Here is a 15,783-nt window from a genome sequence, read left to right as displayed (position 1 = left end):
TGGAGTGGGGGAGGGCTGACTTTGGAGAGGAAGGCTGAGATTTGGTTTCAAGCCAAGTTTTATCTAGCGTCAGAGTTGAGCGATATCAGCCAATCAAATATAATCACATCATGTCTGTCAGCCTCGTGGTCACGTTCCATCGCATTTACATGGAACGCCATATTGGTACCTCAATATTATGTTTCGTACTCTTCGCCCAATCATCGTCATCTTAACGGTTTTCATGCACTCCGACCGTTGCACTCTCCAATTGGTATTCATTTTCCTGAGACGGGGTATCCACATACTTTGAGATGAAGCTCACATAAGAATAGACTTTAAATATAGTAAGTCTTGCATTTCATCCATGTGGAGCTTGTGTGGATAAAGAGATATAAAATCTCCATCGATCGTCGTGTTCTGGACTGGATCAATTGTCACAAGAATCGCAGAATCAATTGTACCTCGACATCACCACCAATTGCTCTTCGGTGTATAGATTTGGAGAAAACCAGCGGTGCCAAATCTATATCTCTCTGGAAATACTGATACTCGTGGAGCCGATGAAGCAATAGCAACTCACAATTCACAAGCAATCGTCGCATCAACAGCCATGTCTTCCGATCTTCTCGAGTTCGATACATTTTACAAATCACCTCAGGATCCTCAACCACAAGCTAGTCAGAGTTTCTCGTTTCTTGGTGGTGCCACCCCTAGTAGCCAGCCAGGCCAGGCGCATGCAAGCCAGACACCGGCGCAAACTACAAGGCAAAATGATGACATTTGGGGGGACTTGAATAGCTTCACGAGTCCAATGACTCCAGCACAAAGTGGAACTCCCCAAGAAGATCTATGGGGTTCTTTTGGCATAACAGCTACTCCCCCGAACCCATCTATCAATGCACCAAAATCCAATTACCAAGGGGGGAACATATTCAAAAATGATAATGCTCCGCCAAACCCGGGAATCGTGCGCAGATCGACCTTTGATCTTTTTAACAATAATGTTCATGATATGCCAGAGCCTTCATCTACGTCGAATAATCACATGAGCTATTCCTATCCCCGACCAACATTACCACCATCTAAGGGTTCGTCAGGTGGAGAAATTCTTTTTGACGCCGATGAGGAAGAGGGTGAAGATGATGATTTTGGAGATTTTGAGAGCGTCACTCCTCCTCCATCACAACCACAACCATCTACACCTCCAGAGCCTCTCGATGACTTTTTTGGTTCATTGAGTATCAAAACACAACCATCAAAAAAGCCTCATGACCTCACTACCACGTCACCGAATCTTAATACCCCATTACCATACCCACAAGCACCCAAATCACCCTCTTTTCAGCAGCGGAATCCGTTTCCCAAGGTTGGTCTTGCTACCCAACAAATCAAACAAGTCGCCAAAATGAAGACCGAAGATAAACCCAAATCAGCTTCTCCTTTGACAGCTTGGCCATCATATGACGAGAAACCTCCAAAAGCAGCACCCTATGTTGATTCGCCTGCCGTACCATCTATCGTTGAAGACATAGACGATGACTGGGGTGACTTTTCTGATCTTCCAGCCGAATCTCCAGCTATATCTAGCACAAATCCAACATCTGGCATAGCAGCTGATGCTTGGGCCTGGAATGCCGTCGATAAAGTCACAGAGCCCACCTCAGTGGAACCCAATCTTCCACCTCCTACCAATATTCCCCCTCCCTCGATCCTCTTGATGCTTTTTCCCCAGCTCTTCGACCTTCCTCAATCATCTCTCTTCAAGGCCGTAGCAAACCAACCCTTCTCTCTCAAAAATCGCATCATATCCGATCCTTCCACCATCAATTTCCTTCGCGCTTACCTTCTCATTGCCACTGTTGCAGCCCATATAATCGCTGGTCGCAAATTTCGCTGGAAACGTGATACTCATCTCTCACAGGGTATGAGTATTGGACCTGCCGGTGGAAAAGGCGGCATGAAATTAACCGGTGTCGATAAAGCGGAAGTCGCACGTGAAGACCGTGAAGCGGAAGAAACAATCCGTGTATGGAAAGAACAATTAGGCAGACTTCGATCGGCTGTAGCAGTAGCTAATACAAGTCTCAAAGATGTTTCGAAACATTTAGCGATCCCAGAAATTGGAGATTCGATGCATGTAAAGAGTCAAGAAGGGGCATTAACGGCACCGAAAGCGTGCGTGATATGTGGATTAAAGAGAGAAGAAAGGGTTATGAAAGTAGATGTCAAAGTTGAGGATAGTTTTGGGGAATGGTGGATTGAGCATTGGGGACACAGATTGTGTAGAAATTTTTGGCAGGAACATGAGGGGAAGTTGAAATTAAGATAAGAGGGGATGCTTTAGGTATATATACACCACTTCGACTCATGTTATTAAATTTGAACAGATTTACAATAGTTTATTGGTACTAAAAGCATATAATTCATGCTTCTAGGAACTTCAAGGGTTAAAAAATCAAAATAGTTATATATTATTACTTTATCTTACCGTCTTGTCCCATCCTATCCTACACGCAGTGATTCAACTATGATAACCAACCTACCTATTCCTATCTATCCATCTATCTATCCTTCCACCTACTCCCTAGGCGCACACAATACTCTAACTCTCTCTGCAGCCATCGCAGCCTTAGCCTTACACCCAGAACACCATTCCGCGAGCATCTCTTCCGTATGCGTAGTTTTGAGGCAGGAAAGTGGAAGCGAAAGTGGGAGAGCAACGGATTTGTTCGCTATCCAACATGCTTGCTGGAAGCCGTGTGAGGTGTGGTTGCAGGCGTAGAGGACGGTGGTGTAGGTACACATTTTCTTTGGGAGGAGAGGTTAGTTTTGGAGGGGCGAAGGGTTGATGGGGTTCTGATGTTGGGTGGGTTATGTTAGTTGAGTATATCGATTTTCGATTTAACTGTGAGCTGTATATGTATATGTATATGTATATGTATAAAACGACGATTGAAGGATTCGAAAGACGTGTATCGGTGCGATTTTTAGACAATACTCGAGGCTGGATACTTGGAAATGAAATGGAAAATAAACAACAGGAGCAGGAAGAATGAGATTGATATAGAAAATACGGACAAAGACATCGTTGGCTTTGTTTTTTTTTTAGTTTTTTTTTTAATAAAAAAACAAAGCGGAATAGATGTAAAGAGGCTGTGGGTTGATAATACAACAAACAACAATGACATGAAGTGAAGTGAAGGGGATAGGAGAGAGGCAGAGAGAGAGAGAGGGAGTATTTTCGGACAAAGAATTTTGGACTGAATGGATAGATGGGTAGGGAAGAAGGGATTCTTTGTGGGAATTATGCGTTTGTTGGTTTATTTTGGTGGTTGAGATGGAGGGATGGATTTTGGAGAGGGAGAGGGAGAGGGAGAGGGAGAGGGAGAGGAATAGATTATCTGGGTTGGCTGCAAGTCTAATAAGTGAGCCATGTTCTATTCCTAAGTAATGGATGCTATATACTGAGGTAAGGTTCATGCTATTACTCTAGATATCTATGGCACTTTACCTTTCTATCTGGTGTGTTGTCGCTAATCCTCCTTTTCCGACATACAATGTGTGAATGAAATGACTTTCAATAAATATCTAAGAAGACTGAGACGAAACATACACACACACACACACACAGAGAGAGAGAGAGAGAGAGAGAGAGACATTCAACATTCTATGAACTTGTTCTATACAAACAGTCGTATATGATCGATAGACCACAAGTTGAATTGAGTCGTACCCAAGCTAAACTTCCATACAACAATACTCAAGGAAAGAAAAGAAAGAAAAATCTCTCAGCATCCTTCGAAATCCGAGATGAATGAGAAACATATAACACAACGCCTAATATACACCTCTATCATTATTCACCACTCAATATCTACCAAAACCAAGTTTTCTTTTGCTTTCTAGACTCCGTAGCTTTCCTGTTTGCTTCTCTCTCTTCTTCTTCTTCCTGTTCTTTTCCTTCGTTGATGATTTTTAATGCTTCTTTACCTTTTAGAACGGTAGTCAAATTCTCATATCCATCTTCTGTTATCAAAAGATCGTCTTCGATGCGTACGCCTCCGACTGGATAGTACTTTTGTAGGAGATCTTTGTTGATGTATTTTGCATAATTGGGAGATTTTAGATAAACTTCTTCAAGGGCATATCGGGAGAAATAACTTGGAGGCGCATCGTCAGAGATGAAAATAATGGGGCTCTGGGATGAACTTACATTCCAGGTTCGACTGTAACAACCATATCCTTTTCGAGGATAGACCCGCCATCTGAAGTAACTCCAGTGTTTGAAAGGATTTGAAAGTAGGCATCAGTCCAATCAGCGGGTTTCTTGTCGAATCCATACAAACGATTTGTGATGCGACTTCCGCCAGGTCCGACATCATGAACTTCCAGACCAACGTAATGACCCAACTAAATATCAGTCAGATTGGAGTAATGTGAATGGAGTGAATAAGTACTTACACCATGAGGAAAGAATGCTACCGAAACACCCGCCATGAAAAGTTCATCAAATGTTCCACCTTCCACGAGCCCCAAATCCATGAGACCTTTGAGCGCAACCTTGTGGGCATGGATATGAATATCTCGATAATTAGCACCTGGCTTCAGTAATTCAATACACTCATCTTGCATCTTGGCTACAATATCATAGATAGCTTCAGCTTCCTCGGTATACTCTCCGGAGATTGGAACTGTTCGAGTAACATCAGATGCGTAGCAATCCCACTCACAACCCGCATCGAGACACAAGAGTTGTCTTCCTTTAAGAGGTTCATTGTTGGCCATATAATGAAGAGTACTTGCATTTTCTCCAGAACCAGCAATCACTCCATATGCTTGAGTTTTCGCCTGTTTGGCAATACATGTCGCTGTGAAAATGGCTTCAATCTCTGCCTCATTGGACAAGTGACGAAGACCACGGAGAACATTGAGATGGCCTTGTGCTGTGATTGCACTTGCCTTCCGGATCATTCTAAGCTCGTATGGACTCTTAATAGCTCTAGCTGTATTCATAGCCTCCTCTAACTTGGAGCTATCGAACGGAGATTCGCTAATGATAGAATGACATCCATTTTTGCGAGTAATCTGAAGTTCGATGTTTTTTGGCGCTTGATAATCATGTAGAACGTGTATCTTTCCGGGTTCGGTGTGTGCATACCAAGTGAGATATGAATCAAGGTGGGTCAATGTTTCAACATGGTCAAAATCGTACTTGCTCATTATCTCTTTGATCGTTGGACGAGCTCCATTGTAAATGACGGATCTGCCGGAATTTGGTGGTGGAATCCAAAGCCATAGTTGATCGCGATGGATGTTGTAGGTAACAATGCAATCAGAGAGATTCACTCCAGTGATGTAATAGAAGTAACGACGTTGTCGGAAAGCAGGTGGCATATCCGAATCTTCATAATTGAAACTTGGTAGACCAGGAAGATAGATGAGACCTTCACCGACATCAAGGTACTTTCTGACATTCCGCGCATGAAGTTTTGCTATGAGCTCTTGTCAGTATAGATTTTGGGGAAATTCTATAATGAGAATGTCATGATTCGAATCGAGCTGGAATTATTCATGTTGAACCAATCATCATACATGGTAGCTATCCCGTGAGGATCACACCACCCTCCTCCCGGGGAAGCTCTAGATAAGCTCATGAATGGACGAATAACTAACCTGGATACTTTTCAGTTGGCTTAGGCTTGTATTCTATCGATCTAATCAATTGTCAGTATGTCTCCTTCTAGTATAAGGTCTAAAACTCATTCACAAAGCATCGAATTCGTCCACCTCCTTACAAGCCCAACTTCCACTTGAAGAGGGTCTAACTTCTTGATCTTTGTCCTGAGCAGTAAAGGAACTCATGATAGTTTGGATATTCATCTTCCAGCAACAAGATACAAATGCCAATTCAAAGAATTATGGTTGATGTGAGGTTGTTGTCTTGAGGATCTCACGTCTTATTGATTGTTGGTAGTACTGATTCAGATGGGCCATGTCTATCTCGGCTTAAGTTCGGAATAAAGGGGCTGTAAAGACGTGAGTCGAGCCCATTGGCTTCTTCAGATGATACTCGTCTTCGAATCCTCTCAATGAAAGTCTTGGGCTAGTCTTGGGCTATGCTTGACACAATATGATAATGTTACACTCTTCATCTTCTCCCTCCAATCAAGTATAAACCATTGGATATGAGTTTCTCATAACCCCGCCTGAGGTCAGATACCCTTGTAGATGCATCGAATCCCAGATATTGTCCTTCTCCAACCTTCTACCTGCAGCCTCACCCACCCCCCCAAAGAGTTCACCACAAACAAACAACTTTCATTTCCAACATAGCTACAAAGCTCCTTTTCAATGTTGAGTTCTTTCACAAACGTATACGGCTCCTTTCCCGATATCCAAGCTCGTATAAATAGCATGGCGGGCACTCGAGCAAGCGGGATGGGAATGTCAGGCTCTGGAGTACGATTACAGAGCCTGAGCGATTTTGAACGAGAGCAGGAGGAGTTGCAAGCCCAGTAAGTTCTGAATTGGATGCAGTCAAGTCCCACAACACTATAATTGTAATCTTTTGTTGCGATTGTTCAATCGTATTCGTGAGATTTTGTTGACGAGGCTTTTAGGATTGACCAAGATCATTACAATGCACAACCCACAGGATCTCGTACTGGCTTACCAGCCGCCAGCAGACCTAGGAATATGCCAGATGTAACTGGTATTCTACTTGAAGATCAGGCGTTGCAAGAAATGGGCAACACAAACTGGATAGGAAGACTGTTGGGTAAGTCCTCTATCACGATCACGAGACTCCATAAACTGATACTAACAATCTCCAGAATATCACCAAGCCAAAGCCATCACTCCACTGCCAGTGTACACAGATATCCAGGTCTCTGAACAGCGATTTAGATTTTCCGTAACCATCAGAGAAAAGACGGAGCCTGTCACCACTCTAGCATCCTTTAGCAACAAAAAAGACGCCAAACAATTCATCTCCAAACTCGCCATCGATTGGCTTATCTCACAGAACCTCATGCCCCCTACCGGCGCCGTCAGATTTCCCAACGCAGCAAGTCCATCTCCAAATCCCAATGTCCGCGAGAGAAGCACCTCTCCAACACCCTACCCCAGTCTCGTCCCCGGGCTCTGCATCGCCCTCGGCTTCAACCCTCCTGCCTATAGACTCACGCTCATGGCAGAAGGCACTGCATTTTATGAAATCTATGCAGATTTTGGATCGGATGCCCGGATCAACGGCCCCGTAGGGAGGCTCACAAACATTTACGGCAAGAAGAAAGCCAAAGAGGCTTGCGCAAAAGAAGTCTTTAGGTTTTTAAAGACGATTGAAAGATCGAGGGTAGCAGACATTGCTGCTCAGCAGGGAGAGGAGAGGAGGAACGAGGAGGAGCCTCAACCTCATCATCATCATCATCATCATCATCATCACGAGGACTCGGATTTGAATGTGGATAGTCAATATAGTGTCGTGCCTGGGATTTAAGTAGCGGTTGGTTGGGTCTGCTGTCGAATCATGGAATGTGATGAAATGTAATGGACTGAAATACTGTGCAGATCATTTTAACGAATTTCCTAGGATAGGTTTGGAATTAATGTCGTGTTACTTTGTGGGATGTTACATATTACCTATCTAGTACGGACTTGTTCGGGTGGAATACAATTCTCAAAATTTCAAGACGTTTTTTTTCCCCTTTATGCTTTTTTTTATCCTCCTCTTTTCTTTTCTTTTCTTTTCTTACCTTGCCTTGCCTTGCCTACCACTTCCTTCCAAGGTTATTTGTTTTCATCGCATCTCCCTCTCCCTCTCCCTCCCATCAATCTCAAACCACAAACTATCTACAACTATATATATATATATATCATACATATCTCGAACTCCAATTCATTGATTGATCGATTAATCGATGTAATTGAACATTTCCATTTCCAACCAGGTTTTCTTATTTATCTTACAAAGTAGACTTACAGCCAAGTCATCGCTACATTCCAGCTTTATATACATGAAAGAGGGGTTATTATACAAGCTTCCGACTGATAGTGCTTATATACGAAAGAATCAAGAATAGAATAGACAGCAATGCACAATGTAATCACACACAGTAAAAGTAAAGGATATATAGCCAGTAAATATCTCTCTTGGGTATATAATTTTATTCGTAGCCATCCACTCCACAGCGTCAGGCAATTGATACAAAAGGAGTTTTCCCCTCTTGGTCTATTCGCCTCGTCATGTTTCCTTCATTGTTCCAAGTCTCAGTCAAGTGAGTACCATATCCCTCCACTCCAGCTCTTCCATACCATTCCCCCACTCCCTTTGAGAACAAAGGGACAATTCATTAAATCTTACAGCGAGGCGGTGACGATGACCTGCCTACGTATCCAACGCCACAAACTTATGCAAACGCCCTTCCATCTTCGTCCATCATAAAAAAATCCGGCGTATTGCTTATAAATTTGAGAAATGAGAAATAAAAAAACAAAAAAAAACAAAAAAAAAACAAAAAAAAAAAACGCCGAATGATAGTCCAAAATTTGGCATACAACTAAATGTGTGGTTATAATGCTTGCGAAATTTGGTATAGATAAAACATCGGTCAAAGACATTATGGTGGTATTCTTTAGTAGGATGGATTCTATGTGCTCTGCAAATGCTCAAAGAAAATCGTCGATAGATCGGGTAATAGTAGCTTCTCCTGTTATAGGTGGACTCCTAGGATCATGTGCGGGTGGGAGACTTGGATGAATTGCGACAGTTGGGGGGAAGAATGCTGTTCGCTGAAAATCGAATCCACGTGGAGAGAAGAGGCTAGGTGTTCCACTAGAGGAAGATTCTTGTGGAATACCACGTGAGAAAGCATGCTCGAGAGGATTACGAGTCATCTCAGTTATACGCGGTGACATTATATCAGGTTGCGCATCATCATCCTGTGGTCGAGGAGACATCGTGTCAAGCTGCCATTTGTCTTCCTGTGATGGTAGTCGATCGACTCTGGGGCCATCTTCGAATTTGGTGAAAGGTTCGATGCGTGGAATGTCACCAAATCCAAAGTCAAAACGGCTTAAACGATCAATTGCCGAATTGCAAACAGAATTTGTGTCTTCTTTCATCTCGGGTTCCTTAATCTCGGCTATCTTCATGATCAAAGGCTCTCTGACGACCGGATCTCTAGGTGGCGAAACATGAGACGAGTTTGCTCTGTTACGACCTGGGGAAGATGCGGTGTCAAGATCATTGGCAGAAAGCGATTGTCTGTGTCGGGTCAGACTTTTATTCCTGACGACTGTGTCTTTATTTTGAGCTGTCTGTTTCTCCAACTTCTTTCTCTCGATAACCTTTTTGAAGTCGTTCAATGAGAAGAGAAGAGACATGTTAGGATTGACCCAACGTGACTTCGATTGTGCCAAGTTGTACGCTTCGTTTGCTGATAAATCTTGGTTGATGTACATCCCATATGCAATGATTAAGGTTGCCGATCGGCTAGCACCTTGTTGACAATGCACCAGAACCCTTTTGCCCTCTTTCGTTCTGGATTCTATAGTTTGGCACAAATCCCACAATTCATCTTGCACATCTGTGTTGTGGTCCCAAGGGATATGGATGTACTCGGGAATCTTCATTTCCGAGGTGTTAGGTCGTGGTGTGGATGGGGATGACTCCGCAGAACTCGATTCGGAACCAGCCGGTTGAGTCTCGTAAGCAGTTTGGAAAGAGGAAATGGTTCCAGCTGTACCGGGTATCTCGGCATATGGATCCACAGAGTTGTGTCTAGACGCGGCGGTTGTATAGCTAACTCTTTTCTGCTTCTCCTCTCTCTCCTTCTCCATTTCCTCCAATTTTGCCTCGAATGGATTTTTAACTTCCCTCGCGACATTGATTACAACATCGAATTCTGCAGCCTCTTCCATTTTAGGCTCCGAGTATAGATGAACGGTTGGTTCATGCATGAGGATTGGACCGTCAGGATATGATGGAGACTTGCAATCCTCGCCAGTAGGTGGCCTGTCAAATGAATCACCGCCAATAGACATCCCTGGTGCTCGAGTTGCCATCTGCACTCCTGTGGGTGATGGTGCATCATCCTCATTAATGGTGAATGTATCTCTCGGAGCGCCGGATTCTTTTAATCTCGAACCTCCAAATCCTCTAGAAGGGTCACCCAATGTCATTCCACCACTAGGACCAAAGCCTGGTGTTGTCATTGAAAGCATTTGCGGCGACGAGACAGAATGTTTCAGACCTCTTCGTTGCAACATTGACGAAGTTCCTTGTCCCATAGGTTCTAAAGTCAGGTTGGCGGTTCCAGTATTTAAACTTAATATACTTGGCTTTTTCCTAGCCTTCAGTGGTGGCGGTTTGATAAACGAAGGGGAACCCGGTTCCGAGGTGAATTCATCAATGCTTGGTCGAAGATTGAGAGCCAGACTTTTGGGATTCTTCTTCCTTGGCGAAGGTGAAGTCATAGGCCGTTCGATGGTTATTGGCGGCGGCCTTGCATCTACTTCGCCCATCTTTAAATTTTGAAAAGAATCTAGACCAAACGAGGATCCGGTGAATGAAGATAATGGGACGAGTGTGATTGGCGATTCGGGTGAAGAACTTGGTGATGGATCTGATAGTGAAGATGAATCTACTGTAGATACGGTTGTGGTGGGTGAAGAATCTGTCGAGTCGGATGCTTGTGTTGAGGTACTTTCCCGATGTTGGTGGGAATGTATTTGAAGTAAGTTGCTATCGGTCTTGACTTCTGAGTTTCGATGTAATTGTTGATTGTTATACGGACTAGCCGATAGTTTGGTGCGAGTGCCGTCTAACGATGGGCCATCCATCATGTTCGAATCCATACCATACACTGACATGAATGAAGGTATGTGATTCTCGTACATTCGGGGACCAGCTGCTGATGGCATCTTCCGTTTTTCAGAGAGATTGCGACGTTTGACTACTGGAGCCTGCGCCAATGATTCGCGTGTACTCCGGACTAGTTGTATACCCCAATATGTTTTAGACAATCCACTCAAGTCGGGCGAAGGTGGCGAGGAAGGTGTAATCGCCGTGAAAGACCTTTTCAGAGTCGCATTGTTAGCAATTGCAATGCTTGTTGGACCAGCCATCATCGCCTGTCAAAGAGCACAATAATAAATACAAACGAAGAATCTTTTGTTTGTTTGTTTAATAATTAGACTAGAACCAATGAAAGCAACAATAAGAAAAGGAAGCCAGCTTAGAAGAATTGAACATAAAGAAGGGTATGGAATTCGTTCACTCACTTGAAGTTGTGAAGCCCTTGAAACAGTTTCCCAATTGAATGACAAACTTCCAGTGGAGGGTCGACAGCAATAACCAACGACAAATGCGCCTTGGTATTTTATTTTGCGATTGAATATGAAAGGGCGCAAGAAGTGATGGTTTAGACAAAGTGATTGGCACGCATACAACGAATGGTCGTAAGAGATGAGTTTGAGAACAAAGTAAGAATTGCCTCGAGGGGTCACCTAATCTTTGCCTTACCTGGGTATTGCACGCGAGACGCCGCAGTTATTATTATTCGAGGCTGTATGTATGTATGTGCGTGTGTGTGCGTGTACCTGAATGAATAATAGGACAGGTAGGTTTCAATGTATGACCGGGTCAAATTACGAGACCGATTATAACAGGATATAATGTGATTGTTGGAAAAATGTCAAACTTTCCAAATTGAACCTTTTTTGGGGGGGGGGGGAAACAAGATTGAAGGATTGCGAGTTTCGAGAGACGAGGATGTCTCGACAATGTTGGTGGTGGTATGGTGGTGGTAGCGGGCAGGGTTGTTGAGCACTAGAATGATACTAGGTATGGGAAAGGTAGGTAGGTTTGAAAACTAATAAGTCAGCGCACCGTTCTCAGCGAATAAGGGCAGGAAAGCGAAATGCAGGGGGGTTATAAATAGACAGGGCGGGTAAATGTGAACCAATCAAATAACAAAGTAATACAAAGCCAGAGGAAAAAAAAGATCCCTTACTATGTGTGTGTGTGTGTGAGGATGTATGTGTGTGTATATGTATGTATGTGTGAGGATGCGTGCGAGTTTTCTCTCTCTATTGCCTGCAACTATTGTAAGAGAGGATGGCACTGTATGATAAAGGCGGGTGTACCCCAGCCAAGCCTTCCCGTCTGCAAGAAAGCCGTCGCGGATGAGTGGAGGGTCAATTGGAGATTGGCTTGATGTGATTTGACGAGATGAGACGAGATGCGATGGGCGTTGTAAAGGATGTAAGTGTGTGCGTGTAACTTTGGAGACGATGTAAACGGCAGAGATATGTGTATATAGGTATGTGTAAAGATATACGTGAATATAAATGTAAATATGCGTCGCAACGTATATCTTCTTCTGTTGATCGAGGGAAGCCGAGTGGGTGCGTGAGTGGGTGCGCGGGCGGGTGAGTGGATGAGTGAGTGAGCGAGCACAGAAATACCCGTGGAATCTCGTATAATTTTTCGAGCGCTTTCACACTCCACAAGAAGTACTCGTGAATAGGATGGATGAATGGACAGACGGATAGATAAATGGAGGGGGTACGAGTTAATTGATCGGATCAAGAACAGAAGAAAGGAACAGACTGATTGTGTTTGTTGATTCCGTGGGGTATCTCAATAGGGCTGGTATCTCGTCTGTCTGTGGTACCTGAATGGGAAGTTGAGGACCTGCAGGAATGAAATCGCTCGAGGGTTGAGATGAAAGGGATGGCTTTATTTGTTTGTTTTGTCCTCGAGCGTGGAAGTTTCTTCTTCCGTTGCGCCTGGTGAGGTGAAGATACTTTGTTTTGAATTGGTCCTCAGTCTTTCGGCAGCAATATCGAATGGGATGTCTTGTGTGTAGAATCCAGCACACAAGTTCAAGGTCACTGTTAATGTCAATCGTCCTCTCTGATCTCTGATGCGCCGAACGTATTGTTTGCGCCTCCTGATTGAAGGGGCCTGCAAGCTGACGGTAGCTAGGTAGCGTAGGTACCGATCTATGTATATATGTGTGTATGTCTGCGTGTTTGGACGGAAGTCGCGATTCGAGAACAAAGGAATGGCCGCGGCGGTTCGGTCGCAAAGAGAACTCGGTCAAAGAGAACTCGGTCAAAGAGAACTCGGTCGAGGGTGCGAAGAAAGAAAAAACAAAAAACAAAAGGAACGGTATAGCACAGGTGAGAAGCGGAGAAGAATGATGTCAGACAATGAAAATCATAATGTTACAACGAGAAAGAGAGAGAAAAAGTGGTGAAGGAAGAAGATGCACTGATCGAATGGGACGAGAGAAAAGTATGGGCGTTGGAGGAGACGGTCGAGAAGAAAGATTGGGGCGAGAGAAAGATAAAATTCAAATAAAAAACAAGTCACCGAGACGCAGAGAGCGAGAGAGCGTGTGTGTGAGAGAGGCTTGGAGAGAGAAGAAAGAAAAAAAACCCAAATCGAAGCTACAATCATTCATTGACCATTCGGTGCATGGAAAAAACAACCTGGAACCCGCTTCATCGCTCCATGGCTTGTTGTCCATCCATCCAGTCCAGGCAAAGGGCAAATGGCAAATGGGCCAATTGATTGCCTGGGGATTTCACGCTGCAGACCAGTGCACACCTACCCAGATAGATACCGACCCAGATTCCGACCCAGATACCCAGATATCCAGATACCCACACCCGCACCCACTGCTGACTTCATACGCGTTGCCCAAACAGATTTAACTACTTGGTGTCTCTCCAGTTTAATTGGTCCTAAACATCCATGGTGAAGATGTGAAACAAACTATGAATCTCCGATGCCACGCCAATAGAAGTGAGTGCAGAGAGACTCAAGAGCGTGGGCAGGCAGAAAGAGGAAGAGCGAAAAAATAATGCAGAGAATATAGTCCTCTCCTCTGTCCAGTGTAGAAACGAGGGATCACGGAAGAGTTCTCAAGGATCATCACGGGTAATCACTCATAGCTTGTCATGGATTATCAAGGGTCAATTGCATTTGCTTTGATGTTCTAATAGGTCATATCACCTCCCTTCCCCTCCTCCAAGCTCGCACATTACTCCCGCAGAACCTGGCGTGGCATGGCATGGCATGGCATGGCAATTCCTCGCTCTCTCCGTCTGATCATAGAGACGAGGCAAGAGGCGAAACAGAAAGGGAGAGAGTGTTGATGGGACGATTGAGGCTCGGTGTGGCTGGGGACATCCAGTCTTCCGCGGGCATACACAGTGCGCTCACTCCTCGACCGTACGTACACTGACTGATTGTCCTTATCCTGTATGTGCATGCCCATGTCAATGTCAATGTCCAAGTCTACATCCAAGTCCAAGAACAGGTCCAAGAACAGAGAAGAGACGGAAGATTCGTGAATGAAAGCAGAAAATGCCAGGGTTTCTCCTCTCCTCTCCCTCCCGGATCCTATTTCTGGGTCACATCCAATTTGTCGCCTCCCAGCATTGCGGGGGATGAAATTGATTTTTTGACATGCTATCCCATATTCATCTCGTGCCAAAGCATGATCCAGGTCATTGCATTTCAGAATCCCCCCACAAGGGAAATCTCATTACAACGGTTGGTAACGAGCTGCGAAACTGCGGAACTACGAGACTACGAGTGCGAGCGGAAGTCCTCGGTACGACGGTAGCTAGCGACTGTGTAGAATTGATACTGGGAAGGCCATCGTCAGGAATACGAAACGCTGGAGCAGGAAAGGCGACCAGCACATAAGACTAGTTCGGTCTTGGGGCCGATGGAACTGCGGAAAAGTATATCTGCTTCATGATATACTTTCGCTATCGATCCGAGCAAGCATGAATATTGAGACAGCAACCCCAAGTCCAAAATTACAGAGTGCAGAGTGCAGAGTACAGACTTTCATTCATTCCCCGAGTTCATCTCATCCTGTTCCCAACTATCGAAGCTTTGTTCATATAAGGGTCTTCGTCGTCGTCTTCTGCAGGGAACTAATTCGCATTCAGAGGCAAGATAAATATAGATATGGGCAGAGAAAAAGAAAGTGGAAGAAGGTGGAGAACCTTCACCGTTGTGCTAATGGAATATTGATTATGTTCAAGGACGACCCTGAAGGAGAGATGTTTGGCAGGCTGTTATGTAAATAGACCATGTTTTGTGCGTAACACGCAAACGCAGGTAGTCAACGTTTCTCAAACCTCGGTCTTATATTTCATCATGGAAAAACGGGAAAACTCAATTCGCATCCTGGGGTTCGATGGAGTCTAACCCGTCTCACATTATTTTGTCACAGAGAAAGAGACTCAGCCGCGATCTACGTACCTGCTATCCACAACGCGAATCGCCTTAAACACAAGTCAACACGTTGCTAAGCCGGACTTGGGACGAACAGTGTCGCTAGCCATCTCTCCGCGGGAACTTGAAACTGGACTGGGAGCTGGGAGCTGGGAGCTGGACACGATGCATTTCACGAGAAACCTGAAGACTCGCGATAAAAGCATATATCTGCTGGACCTTAGACAATCGTGCCATTTGGCCAGACCAAATTACGCCCTCCGCATCCAGGTCGCCCTTTTGGGCCAATACTCATTTTGCCCTCGTGGTTCTGGGACATCGATGGGTCCTCGCCCCTGAATATACATGCAGTACATCATATTACGGCCCACACCCGCTGCATCAATTTGAGAAATTTTCAAGTATCCCCGACACTTTTTAATGAGGGCTTCTAAATAAAGTTTGGATAATTCGTGGGATAGTCAACACTAATCGTCGTCTGCTCATCAAATATACATAAGAACTAGCACCAGGTAGAACATAGTGCGTCGTGCATC

General features: G+C 44.4%; 4 protein-coding genes across 4 annotated transcripts; 2 read left to right on the top strand and 2 right to left on the bottom strand.

Annotated features, from left to right (window-relative positions):
- Window positions 1-112: 112 nt before the first annotated feature.
- BCIN_10g03220 (hypothetical protein) lies at window positions 113-2,482 on the top strand. The gene has a single exon (XM_001548003.2). The coding sequence runs from the start codon at window positions 593-595 to the stop codon at window positions 2,309-2,311; it is 1,719 nt and encodes a 572-aa protein (XP_001548053.1). The 5' UTR covers window positions 113-592; the 3' UTR covers window positions 2,312-2,482.
- Window positions 2,483-3,320: 838 nt separating this feature from the next.
- On the bottom strand, window positions 3,321-5,996 carry BCIN_10g03210 (hypothetical protein). Its single transcript, XM_001548004.2, has 5 exons — window positions 5,750-5,996; window positions 5,656-5,696; window positions 4,444-5,474; window positions 4,196-4,392; window positions 3,321-4,142 (listed from the first exon to the last, which is right to left on the bottom strand). Exons 1-5 carry the CDS (start codon window positions 5,860-5,862, stop codon window positions 3,857-3,859), a joined length of 1,668 nt encoding a protein of 555 aa, XP_001548054.2. The 5' UTR covers window positions 5,863-5,996; the 3' UTR covers window positions 3,321-3,856.
- Window positions 5,997-6,044: 48 nt separating this feature from the next.
- On the top strand, window positions 6,045-7,838 carry BCIN_10g03200 (hypothetical protein). Its single transcript, XM_001548005.2, has 3 exons — window positions 6,045-6,497; window positions 6,603-6,760; window positions 6,816-7,838. Exons 1-3 carry the CDS (start codon window positions 6,397-6,399, stop codon window positions 7,478-7,480), a joined length of 924 nt encoding a protein of 307 aa, XP_001548055.2. The 5' UTR covers window positions 6,045-6,396; the 3' UTR covers window positions 7,481-7,838.
- Window positions 7,839-7,908: 70 nt separating this feature from the next.
- BCIN_10g03190 (hypothetical protein) lies at window positions 7,909-13,832 on the bottom strand. Its single transcript, XM_024695549.1, has 3 exons — window positions 11,997-13,832; window positions 11,266-11,855; window positions 7,909-11,059 (listed from the first exon to the last, which is right to left on the bottom strand). Exon 3 carries the CDS (start codon window positions 10,903-10,905, stop codon window positions 8,650-8,652), a length of 2,256 nt encoding a protein of 751 aa, XP_024551343.1. The 5' UTR covers window positions 10,906-11,059; window positions 11,266-11,855; window positions 11,997-13,832; the 3' UTR covers window positions 7,909-8,649.
- Between the last annotated feature and the right edge of the window lie 1,951 nt (window positions 13,833-15,783).

Source organism: Botrytis cinerea, chromosome 10, assembly GCF_000143535.2.
Source record: "Botrytis cinerea B05.10 chromosome 10, complete sequence".
In the NCBI taxonomy this organism is placed as follows: domain Eukaryota; kingdom Fungi; phylum Ascomycota; class Leotiomycetes; order Helotiales; family Sclerotiniaceae; genus Botrytis; species Botrytis cinerea.
This window is presented reverse-complemented; position numbering and strand designations above follow the sequence as displayed.